This window comes from Rattus norvegicus, chromosome 9 (assembly GCF_021556685.1).
Source record: "Rattus norvegicus strain SHRSP/BbbUtx chromosome 9, alternate assembly SHRSP_T2T, whole genome shotgun sequence".
Classification (NCBI taxonomy): Eukaryota; Metazoa; Chordata; class Mammalia; order Rodentia; family Muridae; genus Rattus; species Rattus norvegicus.
The window spans coordinates 112300275-112321554 of NC_141542.1; the positions used below are offsets into that span (position 1 = coordinate 112300275).

The following is a 21280-nucleotide window of genomic DNA, read 5'->3' on the forward strand; positions in this document are numbered from 1 at the left end:
AATATTAGCTTCAAATAATAGTCCTTAGAGTAAAGACCCTTTAACAGCCTTTTTTCTCTTAGAAATCAGTCCATGCCACCGGTAGGCCATTCCTGGGCAGCCCCTGCACTGGAGGTTAGAGCACAGTGATCTCTGTGGTGGGGATTGGAAGTTGGCAGGGGTGGGGATAAGTGGGAGCTTTGACTTTCCCTACCTGGCTACAAGAGAAAAGAGTGACCCTAAGTAGTTCCTTGCAACAGTGGACTGTGTGCTAAATAGTTATATGTCAATGTATTACAAGCTAAAGTTATCTGACAGGAGAGAGCCTCAAAATTGATTAAAATGCCTCCCTAAATCTTCTACAGGGAATTATAAACACATCTTTTTTACTCTTTATATAATTGTCATCTCTGATGACAATTTATCTGTTCCCTCTGCTAACCTAAACCTAGTCCAGGAAGCTTCTAGCCTCTGTGAAATTGTGTCTAGGCCTAGAATGTTTTCAGCCTCTTGAGACTTATGCTGAGTAAGTTGCCCTCTTAGTTCTTTCTGAGCTCTGGCTGGCTGATTGAGCTCAGCTCTTCTGGACCAAACTCCTCTCCCCAAACTGACTGATCCATCTGCCCCCTGACTCCTCTCTCTCCCTCTCCTGAATTGCTCTGCCTGACCTCAAACTAATTGTGGCAATCTGTTTTAATCTCCCCATTTTCTGGCTTGTTCTGTCTTTACCTATGTCTAGTTTGTTCTCTTTTCAACTTGTCTCTGGTCGAACTCTTTAGAAGCCGTCACAACCATCTTCAACTCCAGTTTCAGGGGGATTCAGCAGCTTCTTATGGCCTCTATAGGTACTGCACCCAGGTGGTGTACAGACGTACAAACAGACAGAACACCCATAGACATGAAATAAAAAGTAATAAAACAGTGTAATATAAATATTCCAATTTAATAAAAATTATATGTATCAATTATTTACAGAGTTGTTTGCAACAAAGAAAATAGGCCTACATTGTATTTATATTTCTTCCAATTTACATAGCAAAGTCAAATGTATACAGTTCTTCCATGGTTAAGAAAGAGTACTATAATTTTATTTTTCGCAGTTAAGAAAATCAAAATATTACAAATTTTAAGATATATTCAATTATGTACAAAATTACAGCAGGTACACCTGCAAGTTATTTTAAAATAATTATAAGCTCTGGCAAATACATATCATGAAAATATATTCTAAAAGCAGCATACCAACACATGTAATCTGCATGAATTTACAAATGGGAATGATGATTACAGTAGTGTGTTCACTTCATTCCAAATGTTGGTATCCTTTCTAAATATGTATATTCAAGTGCCGAAATTATCGGTTCCTTTAGCCATTTTCATTTGCACGTTTGTTAAAAAAAAAAGTGAGATAGGAAAAACTGAGTATAGTGAAGACGACGTCCATTTGATGACCACTAACTATTAGAATAACAATTCTCTACTGACCTGTTTAACAGACATGTCTGGGACTTTTCACTTCTCTCCCTGAGGGGCCACATACCCTTTTGTCTGTGCAGATAGCTTGTTTTCTTTCTCGTTCTCACTTCACGTTTCTATCACTAAGCTTCTCAGGATTGCATTAGCTTATCCTCCTCACAGACTGCCATGCTTCCACACGTGGGATTGTAGAAAGGCTGTCTTCTCGTCCCCTTGGCCGCAATGGACGCAGTATTTAAAATGTGCCCAGAAAGTCAGGAGAAATTTTCTCCCCCGAGGTATCATGTGGATTTCCCTATTTTCTTGTACTATCCCTTTGCATGATAGAAGTGTCAGCCTCCCAAATACCTGAATTTTGGCTGAATTCTTTCAAATTGATTTTTAGTATGTAAGTTCCTGAGATAAGTAGGTCTGTTTCCTGAGACTGTCCTCTCTCATTGAATATTGAAGGTGCTTATGAGTCTAACTCCTAGCTCATCCCTCTTTCTTGAATTTGGCTTACAAAAGTTTCTGAAGTCATGGACCATACATGGATGACCACCAGGCACAGCTATGTAAATTCTGTGAATTCTAGTGTCTCTAATTCTAATTTTCTTCCAGGTCTTTTTTCTGGGCCTGTGTTGCCCTGAGGGAGAAACTGATTCACGAAGCTTATAAAGAGTTAATATAGGTGATAGAGATGTGGGAGGGCTGGCTGGGGAAGCTAATTAAAGGAAAAGATTTGATTTGTAAAAAACAAACAAAAAAACAAACAACAGAATAGTTCTTTTCAGGACCGGGCATCAAATTTAGAATTTGCACTCAGCTACATCCTTAGCCCTGTAATACTTTTATTAATTAGAAATGGTATTCACAATAGTAAATTATTTTTGTTGATGCTCAATGACAGACTCCTTCAGTATTTTAAGTAACTTCGTCAGGAACCTTCAGAGATGGAATTTAGTTACTGAGATATAAGGTGGTTGGAAACACTCAAGCTTTCAGTAACTGCATCATTGAATTTAAAACTTCCATTGAATCGCAATGCATGATGGCTAGTCAATGAAACTCTACTTGGGTTACTATCGTGAATGGGCGAGGTGATTAGTTTGTAAAATAAAATATAAAGTAGTTGATATATAGACGCTTATCAATAGTGCATTATGTCCTCCTGGCTTGTCTACTTGGCACTTTTCATTATGGAAGCTGGTTCTTTTCTCTGAAAATATGTAATTGAGGAATACTATCACAGTCGTACGTTTTAGTGTTAAAAGTCAACAACATTAACAAATTCCCTCCTAGAATTCTTATTCTGAGTTGAAAATGCGTACTTCTTGCTGATAGTTCTGAGGCTGTAGGGTATCGAGACACAAAAAAGATAATTACCCTACCTTCTATCAGCTTGGAATTTTCTATGAAAATATATGCCAGAGAGGATATATTATATAAAACCTAATTACACTGTAAAGATGTCTTTTAATTCCATGAGTTTTAAATAACTAGTCCCCAAAACCATCACATAAATTTCACCAGCCTACATTTTTGTGCTGTAAACTTCTCAAATAAGCTCAAACAATCAACAATGAAAATTAATGTGGAACTAGTTAAAGAAAGAATGAAAATATGACAGTGGGAGCCAATGGGGGTGACACAGGCTTGTAACCTCAGTACATGAGATGTAAGTCCAGGAGGATCAGGCATCTAGGTCATCTTTAGCTACCGGACTTCCTGGGCTGTATGGGGTATGTGAAAAAAAAAGCAAAAGAAATAAAAACTAATGTTTTACTTTGTGTGCATAGCTGTGTTTAAAGCATAAACTTTTAACTATGTTTTGTTGGCCATTGTTCTGTTTACCCCGTGGTGATTTTATAGGTAGAAAATGGAAATAAATAAGAATCTGTATGGTTTGAGGCTTTTGGTGAACTTTAAAGGCGTGGGCCTGTTGTGTTCTGAGTTTGTCTTTTGTTTTTCACTTTAACAAAAATAGGAATCTGTACATAGACAGTGACCACTGAAATATGGGTTTTAAGCCATGGTGTACCCGGACAAGACAATGGTGCCTTGGCACAGTTTGTTCTGACAGGAAGGAGCCACTTTTCTAAAGCAGTATCCTCTTCTTTCTCATCCTTCGTTCTCTATTTTGTTGAGGTCCTCCTCCACTGTAATCGTCGACACAACTACATTCTGACTTTGAAATGATACCTCCGTTCCTGGGGGCGGTGGTTTATAGAGAACTATGGCAAGTCCATTGAAGAATATGGTGATGACTTTACAAGTAACACCTAAATACAAACAAAACGAAACAAAAATGGCATGCTTTAGACCTTTACCAATTAGTAAAACAAACTTTCTACTAAGTAATTTCTTCACAAATAAAAAAAGCTTCCTATTTCAAAGTAATGACTATAAAGAATAGTAATTGTATAGTTTCAGATTGTAAACCACAAGAGAGGCTGAGTACGGTAGCCCACACCTGTAAGTTACAGGGTTCACATGGCAGAGGCACGAACCGCATTAGACTAATTCCTTCCTAATCAGAAGGAATTTCTGGGCAGCTTAAAACAGAACAGGACCCTACCTCAAATTATTTATTATTATTATTATTATTATTATTATTATTAGTAGTAGTAGTAGTAGTAGTAGTAGTAAATGAAATGTTTTGTATGATTTTATATGTATGCAATTATTTTGTTTCCAAACAATAAAAAATAAAAACGTACAGTAACAATTATTTTATCCTTGAGAATAACTACAAAATTAGTGCTGTGTGTTGTGTAGGAGTCAGGAACCTTTAACTGACATTCCTTTGCCCATTTCTGTTTTCATTTTGCTATGTGGCCCAGATGAAGTGATCTTAGCTTCAAGGGAGCTGCAATTATAATGTTCAACACTACATTCAAGGTCTGTCACACATTTCTAAATTTGTAAATACATACTATGTTTATGGGAAGAAAAAGCAATCGAAAGTGAAAAATGAAATAAAATAGCTCACTATCTTTAAAATTGCATAAAATCAAGACATTTCATGTCAAAAATTTAAAAAACGTTAAAAATATGCTACAGAGTTCTTAGGTAAAGGACTGGATATGAATAAAGTCATATTTCATACCTACCCTAATTTATCTTTCCATATCAGCCAAAAACAATCTATTCAGATCTACCACATAAGTTATCTCAAATACTTCTTTTTAACCCAACTTCATAAAGATAACTTGATGTCCACTGTAGTATTCTCCTTCACTAAGTGCCAGCATTGAAACTGCTTTCACAGTGTCATTTCTCAATGGCTAACTTCCTGTTTGTTCGTCGTGCAAATTTATTATAAGGCATCTGAATAGCAGGAATTCTCCTGGGTCTATCTAAGCCTTACTTAGTTCTTCTGAAGATCACTGACCTAGACAACTGTCTCAATGGCTGTTCATTTGTATTTGAAAGGTTTGTATTTTAAAGTTATACATCTCTCTTTAATTTTTCAGGTTATAAATGCAATTACAATATTTCTTTCTTCCGTTTATTCCCTCCAAATCTTCCCACATACTCATGTTCTTTTTCTGTTTCAAATTCATGGCTTCTTTTAATTGTTATTACATGTATATACATATATGAATATATATTCACAAATACAACCTTCCTGGTCTGTATAATGGTTTTGTACGCATGTTTTTCAAAGCTGACCATTTGATATTGGATAACTTATCACTGTTACCTGGGGAAATTATCCTGCTCTTAACATGCCTTAGTTGCCTGTACTTCTTTGTGTAGGCTTGAGGCCTAACAACAATCTAAACATTTGTCCATATATCCATCCACAATTAAGTATAGTCTTCACCCCTCTTCTAGGAAAAACCATGAACAAGTTGAATAAAACTAATTTTGAGTACTAAGTAAACATAATAAGATGAATTTTATCTAGACTTAATATTTGCTCTCATTGTGTGTTTTGGGGTGCTCTGGTGCTGTTTGTATCTGAGGTAATTCTGCTTCCTCAAGAGAGACTGCCCTGACAAGGAGTGGGTTATGTTCTCAGGTGATTTCATGTGAATCTTCTCCCCATTTTAAGTGGTCAAATAAAGGCTAGAGCCCGTGATTGGGCAGTGGAAAGGAAAGGTGGGACCAGAGGCTTTAGAGTCGGGTAAGGGTAGAGGACAATGGAGAGAAGGGCAGAAAGAGGAGGCAGATGGAAGATGGACCACATGGCCTGGAGAAGTTACAAGTAGCAGAGGATTTCATGGTTGGGGAATAGATTAATGTAGCCGTGCTCCGCCCAGTCTAGGCGAGCAGCTCATAAATACTGTATCTGAGCTGTGTGCTTTTGCACAAACTTTTGGGGCTGGAGATTTACCATAACAATTGTGACTTTACATATTTACTGTTTATTTAATCAGTAGATATTGTGTTTCTGTAATTATTAATTCAGACAGAATATTGGTTAATATATAGGGTAAAAAAATCTATCTTGCCGTGTTAACATGATAGCAGTGAAAATCAAATGACATTTATGCATTTTACATTCTTTATACATATATGTGATATATATAATTATATGTGTATTGCATATATATAATTGTATAATGTATAATATATAAATATTACACACACACACACACATATATATGTGTGTGTGGGTGAAAGAGAGAGACAGAAAGAGGAACAGAGGGAGAGTGAGAAACAGACAGATACACAGACAGACAGAGACTTAGTCTTAGCCCAAGCTAGACTGAAATTCACTATACAGCCTAGGTTGTACTCAAGCTCATACCTATCTGGGCTCAACTTCCCATGTTCTAGGATAATAGCTGTGTACTAGCATGTCCTGCTAAGGGTGCTTTATATTCAAACATTTTAATGTCTTACATTGATATGAAATGTTTAACTGTCAAATTGTTACACACACACACACACACACACACACACATATATATATATAAATATATATATTAAGGCAGAATAATATATATTATTCTGCCTTAATCTTATCTTTAATTTGTCACCTAACCAAGAATGTATAGACTATCATCAACACAATTAATCATATCATGGCAAAACCTCTGAACTGTGAAATACTTCTTGTAGCTGCAGGACATCCCCCCGCCCACACACACACAATTTACATTGTTTTCAGAGCCCAGACACTTAGATGACAGTTATTCCAGATTTTCAAATTCTCCTTAATCTTTTTTTATATACTTTCTGCAAACTTAAGAGAAATTCTTCCTAAAAACCATGGCATGATACACAGAAAATGTAAATCTTATTCTTCCTCTACTGAAGAAGACTGAAAACTGCAGAGGCCACTGGAGACTCTGACGTCCATTGGGTAGCTTCATTTAGCTTCAGACCTGCAGGGTGACCTGCACACTGCAACAATACTAGACTGTGAGTCCATAGCGAGATGCCCACTTACTTATAGCCACCAGCATATGCGCCATCCTGATGTTATCATAGATCCAACACGCCCCCTTTGTTCCACATTCATTGATGTCCCACAGAACACACGTGCTGTCTATTGTGACACCAAATATAATTGGCCCAGGTATCGTGCCTAGAGGAATTAGAGGCAAAATGAGAATAGTGAAGAATACAGATTATAATACAGGTTTCAATACATAAAGATATACATATATTTATATAATACAAATAGACTTTATCCACATATACATTAGCTGATTCATATCTAAGTCAAAGATATATTAAAACAAACTTGGTCAAAATATTTTAAATAATTATAAGTAATTACATATTTCTAATTAGTTTTTAAAAGTACTTTTGTGCTGGGGCCAGTAAGATGGCTCAGAAGGTAAGGGCACTTGCTTCCAGGTCTGGCAATCTGAATGGGATCCCCAGAACCCATGTAATAGAAAGACCAGACTCTTCAAAGTCTTCTCTTCCCCATATGTCGCACATGTATACTCACACATATATATACATGTATACATACACGAAATAAAGGGTTTTTTTAATTTAAAGATAATCTTACTCTTACATTGTGTTAAAAATTTAGAAAAAATGTTCTTTTAATTGATACAAAAATCTATAAACAGTAATAAGGTACCATGTAATGTTTGATGATCTGCAAAATCATTAAATTAAGGTAAATGCAGTTATAGCCACAAATCCATTGTTTGTAGTAAAAATACCTTTCAAAATCCATTTCCCTGACTTTTAAAAATGTTAATTTAATAAGTAATTTAGTTCATTGCTTTCATAAGGTAAGAAATGGCTACCTCTTTGAAATTGGTTATGATAGAGTTAGAAAATAAAAAGACTGGTTTTGGTACACAAATAATGATAAACTACTATGTGCATGTCTATACATTTTGTATCTACACACACACACACACACACGGGCATGAATTAAAGCACGTGGGAGTGAACATGTCCACATATAGACATATATGATCATTTCCTACACACAGCATACACATACCAGGAGGCTTCCATGTGCTTCCACATGTAAGGGGCCCTCCCCACTTTTATATATTCAATATTAGTGAACTCAAACAAATAAAGACTGAAAGTATTAAAGTTAATACTGAGTAAGAATTACTTATTTTTTCAAATAAATCAGACATTCCCTTTAATGCAGTGAGACTGGAAACAATAGATAACAAGCCAGACAGGTGAGATCTAAGTCACTGTATTCTCATACATGTAGGCATTGCTATATCATGAATGTTAGAAAACTTTTACCAATGACAACTATGCCTTCTTTATCCTTCATCATTTACTTGGTGTGCAACATATACACACACACACACACACACACACACACACATATATATATATACACACATATATATATAACATATATGTAACACTAATTTAGCATATATGTAACATGTATATAACACTAATGAACCAAAGCAGCACATACTAATGTTTTTAAATAACACACCTAACAACCGAAGAAGCATGAACTGCACTCCCAGTGCTAGAGATCGCTGTCTGTGATTGACACACCTGCAAACATATTTAAAACAGATGATAAAAAAAACATCAGGGTATCTTTTAACTATAGCTACACTTTCTTATAGACACAAGTTTAGCATTTCTTCTCAAGTAAATGTGCAAATTAAAATATTTGCAAAATCTTACCAGTAAGTTATCCTGGGATTACAAAAGAAAAATATTATCAGTGGTAAAGCATCATATATAACAGCAAAAAAAGTCACTAGCTTCTGTGAATTTCAACAAGTAAAAGCGGGGGGGAAGCAGTCAGTTACAATATTTATCTTTCATAAATATGCACAGGGGGACTGAACCTCAGCACAATAGAAGTCACAAATTACAAAATTATATGCAACAAAATCGATGCTCTGAGTTTGGGAGTAGGAGACGAGGCGCTCTGTCCATGTTCAAAATTCTGTCAAAAAGACTTAAGTATCAAAAACCAAGAAAAGACATACAAATTGGAAAAGAAGAAACACTCTCTGTTTTTAGATTGTTATTCCACCTACAAAAAAAGAAAACAAAAACAAAAACATTGCCTCTACAAGCAGAACTATTCTCACGAAAAAATGAAGTTAATAAATTGGAACTTATCAAGTCAACACTATTCGTTACACTTCTACTCATTAGGAAACTAAGAAAAAATCCTGCTTACAACAGTAATTAAGTATCATGGATTAAACAAAAGGGATAAAACTTGTGGATATGAAAATAATGTAAAACTGAAGTTGGAAGATGACACACACATACAGAGAGACATTTCAATGTTCATGAATCAAAATAATGTTGTCAGTAAGCCCCTACTATCCAAGGCAATTAGAATAAAATCTCCATCAAAATGCTAATGAAACTTCATAAAAATAGGAAACATAACATTCATATGGAAAAAATCCAGAATAGCTATACCAATTTTGTTCAATATGAACAAAGTTAGAGGTATAATACCAGATTTCAAACTACAATAACAAAGCTATAATAATAAAAACAGACTGAGTCTGACACCATAAAAATGTACACAGAGATCAATAGGACAGAACACACATTTATGTACATGCAACTGATGTTTGACACGGCCGTCAGGAACACACAGTAGGGAGAAGAAGGTTGCATTGCATAAATTATGTTCAGAAAATTGTACACTCTAAAGTTACATGCAAAAGAATGAAATTGGACCCTTATCTCAAACTGTGTACAAATCACATTCAAAATGACTAAAGACTAAACAGAAATCCTGTGTCTTATCCTTGCAGAAAAAAAAATAAAACATAAAGTTCTTGATGTTCTTGATATTCATTTCAGCAGTGACATTTCTGGCTATCATATCAGAAACAAAAGCTAACAAAGAAAATAGAGGCGAATAGGAGCATCCCACAATGAGTCTGCACAGCAAAGGAAGCACAGTTAAGAGACAGGGTACAGGAAAGCACAGGTAAATGAGTCATCTCATAGCACTTCTTTCAAATCATAAACTCAAGTAGCATAATAATGAGAAAATAGACAAAAGATCTATCTGAATAGGTAGTTCTCCAAAGAAGACACGGCATGAAACAGTGTGGAAAACAATATCAAAATCAGTAGTCATGAACAGATGTTCTTCAAAAATGTTCATCAAGACCACAGGAGAAGCCATCTTGCTCCATTTAGTTCATTTCTTATGATAACATGAAACCAAGTGCTCTTGCGGAAATGGGGAAAAGCAAACCAGTATAAACTACTAGAAGGAAACAGAGCTGATAACACACAGACAGACAGCAGTCTCTCAGAGAAGTTAAAATCATAAGTAAAATGCGAGCCAGCACAATGTCAAAGATTGCTGCCCTTCTCGTTGACTGAAGTCATTAACAATAGTTAAGCTATCGAACAAGTCAATCATCAGATGAACGGACAGAGAAAATGTGGCATGTGATATTATACCACACTAGGAAAGGGAAGTCTCGCCATGTGTAGAGCACGAATGAGCTTACAGTATGTCGTGCTGAGATAAAACAGACAAAAATCAAAGTACTGTATACTAGCGTGCTCTCACTCATACTTGCATCCTGAAGCACCAGCTTTATTAGGAAGTAAAGGAGAGAGAGAGGGCAGGCTGGTAAGAGAGCTCTCGCTGCCAAGAGTAGTCGCCCAAGTTCAATTCCCAGAACAACAGGAGTGAAGGGGGAAACTTGACTCTTGAAAGACGTCATTTTCAAGACATCTACACACATACCATGGTGTAGGACGATGTCATACAGGTGACGGCAGGTACAAGATAGAATGAGGCCTGTCATTGGATGAGAAGGAAGTATGGGCGGGAGAAAAGTTTTAGAGAGGGGAGGAGACTGGATCGAGAGAGTAGCCCCCAGGAGAACATGGAGGCAGTTGTTAAGATTCCTCTCTGCACATTTACAGGTTGTTATGAATATTCTTTTTTTTTTATTAACTTGAGTATTTCTTATATACATTTCAAGTGTTATTCCCTTTCCCGGTTTCCGGGCAAACATCCCCCTCCCCCCTCCCCTCCTTATGGGTGTTCCCCTCCCAACCCTCCCCCCATTGCCGCCCTCCCCCCATAGTCTAGTTCACTGGGGGTTCAGTCTTAGCAGGACCCAGGGCTTCCCCTTCCACTGGTGCTCTTACTAGGATATTCATTGCTACCTATGGGGTCAGAGTCCAGGGTCAGTCCATGTATAGTATTTAGGTAGTGGCTTAGTCCCTGGAAGCTCTGGTTGCTTGACATTGTTGTACTTTTGGGGTCTCGAGCCCCTTCAAGCTCTTCCAGTTCTTTCTCTGATTCCTTCAACGGGGGACCTATTCTCAGTTCAGTGGTTTGCTGCTGGCATTCGCCTCTGTATTTGCTGTATTCTGGCTGTGTCTCTCAGGAGAGATCTACATCCGGCTCCTGTCGGTCTGCACTTCTTTGCTTCATCCATCTTGTCTAATTGGGTGGCTGTATATGTATGGGCCACATGTGGGGCAGGCTCTGAATGGGTGTTCCTTCAGTCTCTGTTTTAATCTTTGCCTCTCCCTTCCCTGCCAAGGGTATTCTTTTTCCTCATTTAAAGAAGGAGTGAAGCATATGAATATTCTTAAGGGATGGATGTGTACAGGGCTTTGTGTGTCTAGATGAGCAAATTATATCTTATCAATTGAATCAGAGGTTATTGTGATGTGTGTTCTTTCATGTGGCGATTGAAGTTCTAGAGAGTATGTGGTGGCTGGAGACACTAAGCCACCATGGAATTGGGATGTACATTTCTGGCATGGTGGCCACTTGCCTTGGGAACTGGATGGGTAGAGAGATTGTTGCCAGGCTCAGAGAGAAGCCATCGGCAGTGAGATATGGGATGGAGCAAAGCAGGTGAGAGGCTTTGCTGACTGAGATGAAGATGTCTACCAGATGTCTTGGGGTATCACAGTGCCGGACTTAGTGCAGGGTAAAAAGACAGCCATTATTTTAATTTTACAGCAACACCATGGTATATGTGCACACGTACAAATGTACACAAATTATAAAAATTTAAGATTGTTTTGAGGTGTATAGAGAAAAGTCATAATTACAGGAGGCCAAAGTCAAACGAATGGTTCAATTCTTGCAAAGGTTGCAAAGTTTTGACTGTGCAGGTTAAATTCTGGAGATGGAATGCATAGTGTGTCAGCCATAAGGCAGAAGAGTCTCAACTGCATAGCAAGTTCAAGGCCAGCCCAGCCTATGTAAGACCCTGCATTAACCACTGATCCTCCCCACCCCCAAATTTGTGTTATATATTTGAAATTTGCTATGAGTGGATGTTACTCATTCTTACCACGTGTGTCCATACACATTAAAAATGACCTGAGAGATGGTGAATTAGCTTGTGGTAATAATTTTATATCATATGCGTATTTCAGTATATTTAATAGTAACGCATATAGCTTTAATGGAGTAGTTATTGCAATGTATCTTGATGTCAATTAAAATAAGCTAGCATTTGTACCAACCCCCCTCCCTTTTGGGCAGGGATTACAGGCATGTAACACTATACTCCTGCTAAAATCTTTGTGTGTGTGTGTGTGTGTGTGTGTGTGTGTGTGTGTGTGTGTATTAGTATCACTGTTAAATAATCTTCAAGTACTATCACTTCTTCTACCATTGAGACTGAAATCATATAGACAAGATAGGGATATAAAGTGAGGAGAGAGAAAACAGTTTCTGGATTCAATAATAGTAAGAGTTCTTTCTTTAATGACTGCTCAATGACAATAACGTCTGACACCACCACAAAGGAAAGGCACGTGAGATACAGACAAGATGACTCTTCTTTCTAAACAAGTGTATAAGCCAGGCACAGCCTGTAATCCCAGCACCTAGGAGCCTAAAACAGAAGAAGAGTAACTTCAGGTTCAAGGCCAGCCTGTGCTCGATACTGAAATGTTATCTAAAACTCCAAAGCACCAAAAAACCACAAGAACAAAGAACCAAGCACTTAAAGAGGCAGTTATAGAATCTAAATTACTTTACTAAATACCTCTAGGTCTCAGGGAGAGCAATGCTAACACTTAATATCATTAACAGTGATATACCTTCCACTTATTAAAGGTATGAATGATAGTGGGTGAATACTGAAAATTAATGTGCTAAGAAAGAGAAAGGCCCGGCACTTGTTTGGAAAGAGGCAGAAAACTGCCAGATGGAAGGTAAACTCCTGTAGAGTGGCATTAAAGGGGGGAAAACACCAGTAAGCAGAAACCTCAGCTGATGCCGAGAGGACAGCTCGCTTCTTAGTGTTTTGTAGGGAGCTGATTTGCCAGCACCCACTTCTCAACTTAGAAAAGAAGACTGTGATTATGGCAGAAGACTTCCACACAACTTCCAGTTTCCAGATCACACCAGTCATGTGGGAAACCCGCAGAGAGACTAATGCCAAACGCTTGCCACCTGGGCAAACAGTAAGGCTTTTCCTGTGTTAGTGTCTTTAAACCGCAGGTACCTGGGCTTCTATGGAATCTGAGAACTCGAGGTGCACCAGGAAGGTGTTGCTTAAATCAATCAAAGCCTCCTTGAATCTCCAAGTTCACAACATACATTTCTAGGAAATGCAAGTTGTGGGGGGCAATGCTTACCTTAATATGGACACAGTTATGGGGGTACCTGCCATAAAGGTAAAAATCACAGTGATGAAGAAGATGCCGAGAAATATGGGCAGGTTTGAACACTGAGTTTTACATTTTCCAGCCCTTGCTTCAAAATCAGGGCTTTCTGCAGTAGAAGTGATGTCGACTTTCCTTTCAATACAGGAACAATTATAATATGCCTGAAATTTAAACACAAAAAATGTCAAAGTCGTTGTACGCTTTGAAAATGCCTTTTGTATCATCTTGTCACTGTCTAGTGTGACAGCCAGTAGTGCTGAGAGCCATTAACCCTTGTAAGAAGTGAAGCAAATTGTAACAAGCCACATATACGCAGTACCTGTGCTTGACTTTGTGGCTGTTACTCCAACTTGTAGCCTATTATCGGCTCATGACATAAAACAACTTGACAGGGATCTAACAGTTACACCCTTTCTCGTGTTCTGCATACATTACTTTCAGTAGATCATAATTGCTCAGATAATGTCTTCCTTCTATCTCCTCTTTTCCATGACAGGGGGCACAGAGGCATCCACGCTGGCAATCTCATTATGTGCACTAGTTCGAAAGAACAAACACTATAATTTTGATAAGTGCCAAGGTAAAATTACCTTGTATGCACAACTTTAACAAAATGCTGCTTCTAACAGCAACATTTTCTGAACTTTTGATCTACCTTACAGAAGACAAGTTATCCTTTTTATAACATGTTAATGATAGCAAAGGAGTAGTTGCTCTAAAAAGCATATCGGTTATTTCTCATATACTTATATATAGGCATAGATGTATGACTATACGATCATAATATTGTGAAAGGTAATGACCAAGAAAGATCATGTTTTATCCAAATAGAAAGACGATCGCTTATTTAGAAACTTTATTAAGTCCTAAAGGCATTGTATATCTCAATTTTTATCTTTAATATAAACTTTTTATGTGTTTAAGACATCAACAAAATCATAGCGAGATGGGAAGTCAAAGAAAGCAGTGTTTTCAGGGTTTCTAGGATAGATTCTTTCTCTGTATTAAAGCAATTGTAATACCAGTGGTGCTGGTTTGGGAAGAGCTAATATGTAAATGATGCTCTAACATGTGTTCTTATATAAGAACACTCAAATATACATTTAAAAATTAAGTCATTCATCCTGAACACTTTAAAATTTTTTGACACTCATTTACTGTGGGCAAGGGAATCTGCTGTGTCACAAAACACATTCAGAGGCAAGGAGACAGCTATTGAGAGTCTTATCCCTCCACCATGTGAGCTCTGGGATTCGGTTATTCATGTTTAACTGCATGCACCTGCCCTTTGAGGCATGTTAGACACCTTAAGATAAGAAACTGACTACGGTATTCTGTTACACTTTCATTAAAAAACTCAAGTAAGAGATGTGACAGAGCTCTCAGCCAATGTCAGTTTTGTATTTGGGTAACTGACAGAAAATATTATTTATTCTGAGGGAAAAAGCACAAGCATTTTATCATGTATATTTTATCATGAAATAGCTCCTAAGAAAAGTGTGTCTCGGGCTGGAGAGACGGTTAAGAGTCCTTGTTGCTCTTGCAGGAGTCGGGATCAATTCCTGTACCCACATGGTGGCTCACAACTTTCTGCAACTTCAGTTCCAGGGAATCTAGTATCTTCTTCGCTTCCTCAGGCAATAGGTACACACATGGTAGACTTTCCAACTACAGGGAAATACTAGTCACCCACCCCTACCTTGTAGGTAGTTCTTACTTTATATTGGTGCCAAGCTCACTTGTAGGACTTTTATTTCTGACAATTGATATACTACTACATTTTGTCAAGGTTCTTGAAAGCAAAGCCTTCCAACTTAACTAGAGTAAACAACCGTCCATTTAATGGCTGAAATCTTAAGCTCTCTGACATTGGTTTTTCTCTTTTCATTTTCAGACAAGGCCTCACTGTGTTAACTAGGGTGGCTTCAGACTCAGAGACCTGCCTCCTGAATGCTGGAAAATAGGCAAATTTATGTCAACACTGTAGTAATTTATTCTCCTGTAGTAATTGTTGTCTCCAAAGCCTACTGCCTCTGTCTGCTAACCTAGGCCTTGTCCTTGAAACTTCTAGACTCTATATAATCTTAATCTGGGCCTAGAATGTTTTCTGCCTCCGAGACTTATTGCTGAATAAGCTCCTCCCTTCCTAGTAAACTCTGCTATACTGACTTAAACTCTCCTCCAAGCTGACTAATTCAATCTGGCTTTTGACTGAATGGCTCTTTCTCATTCTCTGGTTTGTTCTATCTCCATCTGTGTCTAGTTTGTTCTTTCTTCACCCTGTCTCTGTACAACCGTTCCAGTAAAACTGCCTCCTTTCCTTCTCCCTCTTAGTGCTGTTCTCTCCTTTTTTCTCTGTACTCCTGAGAATTGTGCATATCCTATTCTGTCCAGTCTTTCTCTGAATTAGTCACTTTGTCTGCCACTCAACAAGACACCACTTTCAAACATGGTTGCTTCCTTGTACAAACTAGCTTTACCTCCATTGTTTGGGATTAAAGGTGTGTGCTAAGGGTTGAGCCACACCACAGCTAGAAAGAGCTTTCTTCAGTCAATAGCCAAATTTCAGAGTTTACAGTGCGATCCAATATCCTGCCACACAACATATGCAGGATACAACATAGGACACTGTGGGATGGAATCCACTGGCTCAAACATGAAAGGAAAGCACACTGCCTGCTAAGATAGTTACGTGGTTTGTCTGAAATTATTTAATTATATTAAAAAGAAATTTCTAGGCAAATTGATAGAAATTAAAAGTAAATTTATATTTGAAACGGAATTAATGATTTGGATGTTTTACAATGTATCCATGGTGTGTGAAATTTAAAAATTAGTCAGTTTCATCATATTACTGGATAGTAACCATGTTCTCATAATCATGCTCTCATAATGGAGAAAAAACAAAAATATAAAATGGTAATATAATTGCCATGCTGAGTTCGGCAAGAATTGCCTGAGACATGAAGGATTGAGTCTGAAGAGGCCAGGGTTGTGAAACTGGGAAAGGAAAGGAAACTGAGGGAAAAGACAGAATTGCCCACAAGGAGACTCAAGACAATAATCATATTCATTGGGGTAAAAGGAAACATGGCTACCTTTGGTTTCCTGTTTGAAACTGAGTTTAAACAACCTGCAAAGCAGGGAGAAAAATACTGGACTCCATCACTTCCACAGAGCGGGTAATAATAGGATCTCAAACAATTGCAATTGGCATTGCAAGGTGCAGTCAGATTCCCCATCTCTCCTGTTCTGTAAATAAGAAAAGATAGATAAGGTGAGATTTTCTTCAACAGAATGCCTTGGGAACAACTCAAAAGCAGTTGCATTTCGCCTTTGTATCATTTAGTTAGCTGCTCAACATGTTAGTACTAAATGCATAAAACATAATGTCTGCTTTTCCATGAGACTTAGCATACACTAACCTACATCCAGCCATAGACTGAAGTGTTCTCCTTACTCAACACAAAGCCTAATTATCACTGTGTCACACACATTGTTGACTGCATGCATGGGTGAGGCACTGGGGAAGCACACTTGATTAGGGTAAGCCTTTTAGAGGAATGGTGTCAAATAAGACAAAAGAAAACCGGATTGAATGTCTCAGTAAATATCGGGGTTTTGTGGCAGCGAAGAGCTCTTGTCTCTACAGATTGTTCATCAGGTGAGCAGCAGTTTCCCCTGCTCTTACCAACAGTTGCAAGTAGCTTTTTCTTTACTTGTGGCAAGGAAAAGGTTGTTAGACATTTGCAAACATCTTAGAAAGGTAGACAACTTTTAAAAAAACCAAATAAGTGAATAAAATCATGATGTTTAATCTGTGAATATCGTAATAAAACCTCTTTCTTTGCCAAAAGTAAATTTCCTACTTTCAGACTTGGTGAAATTTTGATTATCTCTTCTCTTCCTGTCTGTGAGAAGTCCTAATACCATGCAAAGAAGTCCTAATATAAATGGCCATCGAGGTTCCAATATAAAGGCTTACATCAATCAAAGAGGAATCCCAGTGCCTTGCCTATTCATCCATTCAACAATGTGTCTGAAGCAGGTGATAAGTAAGCCTTGAGTTGACTAAAGTGAGCATGAAACTGAGTAACATAACATCAATCTTCAACGACTTGCGTCCTGGGAGAGAGGTAGGTTCATTGTATCCTAATCTACTGACCTACTGATATGTACAGGTGCATTTTAGAAACTCCAAGGCAGGACAACTCATATGAGGGAAAGTTTGAAAAGGGGAAACCTGAGAAGTTAGCTCCTAAGTGAGTCTTAAAGGTGAGCAAAATTTAGCCAGACAGTGGGTAATTAGAAAAGGAACTATGGAACAAGAAAAATGGAAATGGTATTTGAAACAGAAAATGCAAAGGTATGTTCTTATAAGAAGTCAAGATCCAGTTGCCTCAGGGGCCTTGTTAAAATCAATGACTGTTTATTGTACAAATACATGTTACATTTAACAATGATGTTGTCAAAAGCTCATCAAAAACGTTTTCTTATGCACATGATATTTATGAATGTGTGTATACATGCATCTGTGTAGGTGCACTTGGGGGCATGTGAAACGGTTAATGTTGAGTATCTTTCTTGGTTACTTTTTTAATTGAAACAGGATCTCTCACTAACCCCAGAGATCTCTGATACAGGCTGGTCGAGCTAGCCAGCTCTGGGGAGCTACAGTCTCCATCGTCCAAGTGATGGAATTAGATGTGGACCACCATGCCCATCCAGCATAACCATGGGTTCTCACACTAGCTCAGCAAGCATTTCTCCTCTAAAGTTACATGGAGTATGAGCTTGTAGAAAGAGCCAGTCATAACACCCAACACAAGCGATCAGAATATAAAGAGAAATTGAAATACAACATGATTATAAGAAAGATTGGAGCAAACTTTTGAACACAGAATAGTAATTTTTTTTATTGATAGATGGTGAAGCACCACTTCACGGAATTCAAAGGCACTCCTACTATTTAGCAGAGGAGAACCCAATTCTGAGGAAGAGGTAAGCATTATGGCTTTATACATATTAAGAGTCTCAAGTTATTGGACAAGTAGTCAATGACTAGAAATCTTAATAACCATTTTCATCCATATTTAACAGAAATCATGATAACAACAAGATTTGCCACACAAAGTATAAACATATCCTACTGTCTGATATATTGCACACATTGCAAAATCTAACTATAACATGCACACAATCTCACACTGTTTTAAGTAAGTTTACAATTTTGTGTTGGACTGTTTTTGTGGCTATGCACTGGGGCTGGATACACCTGATAGAGACAAGTGGAGGTCTTGGGAGGTAGCTGACTTCATGATTACATAGTGAATTTCAGATATGTGATCATAAACAAGAGTGGTAGCAACATAACTGAAAGAGCAAACCAGAGCCAGGGAAAAGAAAGAAAGCATTATTCTTGCAATCATAAGTCAATACTTCCTTGGGAGGTAAAATATGTAAACCAGTGGAAATATCAAAGTATTCAAATACAATATTTCAAACTGGAAAATAATGGGACTTAAGAAGTAGGCAAAGAAGTTTGTGAGGGAGGTAGAAGATAGAAAACCAGTCAGCATGCGGTAAAAGGAAATGGAAATCAAAGAGTAGACTTTAGGATACTAGAAAGAATGCAGAGGGATATGGGCCCCAAGCAGGATGGCCTGAGCCCATATATTAGGAGAGAGCCAACTCCCACAAGCTGTTTTGATTTCCATGCACATATACACACAAGTAAATTAATAAGTGGAAAAAATTGTTAGCAATCTGTTCTTCTGAGTGGAGTGTCTTCTTATGTAGCTAGCCATGCCCTACAAAATGCTGCCATGTGTCCTTGCGATCAATAGAAAGGAAACTAGAGAAATATAGTCCTTGCAATTCAAACTAGTACTAAAAATTACATCATCGTTTCAATTGATTTTCCAACACTTAATTGTCATATTATATCCAGGCACATTTTGAAAATATTCAAAATGTAAGATGGCATTATGTAAAACGCAGCAAGAACAATAAAAAAATCATATTACCTGTCATCAGTCAACTTCTCTGAATTTTATACAAATTTGCCATGTGGTGGAAAAGAAATTATTAGTAGAGAACTTGTAAATGCTTGTGAAATATTTTCTTTCTTCCTTCCTTCCTTTTTATTATTTTTCCTTCCACAATAGGGTCTCTTTAAGTAATCCTGACTGTCCTAGGACTTGCTAAGTAGGCCAGGCTGGCCTCTAAGTCTCACAGATTCACTTACCTCTGCTCCTCTGCCTCCAAAGTGCTGGATGAAACATATGCCACCACACCTGGCTTAGCAGGTGTCTTTTCAACATTTCCAGATATTTTCATTCCCTATTTCCAGGAGTGTAATTCAAATTCCCCTCAAACTGGTGGCTGAAAGTGGCCTTTATTTCTGATATCATCTATACGCTTCAGTGATGTGTGTCTCCCCCAACCCCATAGTGCCTCATTCTCTCTTCTCCCACAGTGATGCATCCTCTCTCCTTTTCCTCCTTCGTACCTTCTTAACATTTTTAAACTTAAAAGCTTTAAGTAGTTAGGTCACAAGTCTTTCCTACTTGTAGCCAAATAAAATTTGACAGACCTCCTTTAGTGATTGCTATAGAACTTTCTAGAGCTCCAGTTTCATAACCCATTGTTCACTTGGTGTTCTGTTTTCCCAGTGTCTGTTTTATAGTCAGAGTTTACTGTCTCTGTAAGAGGAAGCATGAAGGTGTTTGGACTAAATGTAATGGAGCTTAACCAAACACTGATTTGGAACACCTGGCATCATATTAACACAAAGGAAAGACAGACATGTGCACACCTACAAATCAGTGTTGTTGTTATTGGCAAACTTTCCTAAAGAAATTTAGTGTCATGTGAATGTGGTATGACACAAAACTATGGAATATCATTCTTGGAGTGGCGCCTGCCTCAGAAGTCACACACATAAACAGTGAAAGAAAATACAGTGGAAGTCGCCTGTCTGATCTACTGCTGCTGGTATAGAACTTCATACAAAACAAACCTGACCAAAAAAACGGGTTAGAGGGGGAAACTTGTCTGCAGGACAGAATAAGAAGGTATTTGCTTCTCTGAAGTAAGCATAAACTTCAGCAGGAATAGAACAATCAGGACGGTACTGGTTTCAGGTTTACTTGAATGTATTTTCTGTATACTTTCAACCCAAACAAGATGAATTCATCATAAATATTAACTCCCATTTTTAAATATTTAAGTTAATAGGAAAGCAGAATGTTAAATTCTCCCTAGGATGTTGCCATAGTCTGTTCTTTGTAGCTATAACAAAATATCCAAGGTGAACAATTAAAAATAATGAAAGGTTTGCTTGAGGATAGGCAAGAGTACTGGAGGTCCAAGCAAAGGGAAGCGGGACCTGCTTGGCCTCTGATGGTAGAGGAAGTCATCAAAGGATGAATTGAGACGACAAGCTAGCTGGGGTGCTTTGTAGAAAACATTAATCCAGAATCTGGGGGTTCCTAGTCATTTCCTTTCCTCCAATAACCATTTGTACATAGATCTGGGGAAGAGCTTTTGGGGAATACATTCAAACTCTACCAAATATGAATCCTTACAAGAGAAACTCTCTGTAATGTTCTGTTCCTCTTTCAATCCCTGAGCCAAACACATCACCCTTCATCTGCTTCCTTGCTGAACACCCACAGCATTCGAGAAGGCACAAAATATTCAAATTAAAGCAAACAAAACACAAGACAAAGTCCCCCGGTGTTACACTGGTATGAAGGGTGTCTAAATGTTCTAAAAAGGCAATTCC

General features: G+C 37.7%; 1 protein-coding gene across 1 annotated transcript in view; it reads right to left on the reverse strand.

The window, feature by feature from the left end:
• Nucleotides 1-903: 903 nt before the first annotated feature.
• The window catches only part of Slco4c1 (solute carrier organic anion transporter family, member 4C1), a 51641-nt gene continuing 31264 nt past the window's right edge, over nucleotides 904-21280 (reverse strand). The window contains 5 exon segments of the mRNA NM_001002024.2: nucleotides 904-3716; nucleotides 6839-6976; nucleotides 8330-8394; nucleotides 13462-13652; nucleotides 16590-16743. Of these exon segments, the coding sequence (NP_001002024.2) occupies nucleotides 3556-3716; nucleotides 6839-6976; nucleotides 8330-8394; nucleotides 13462-13652; nucleotides 16590-16743 (709 nt within the window). The 3' untranslated portion in view covers nucleotides 904-3555.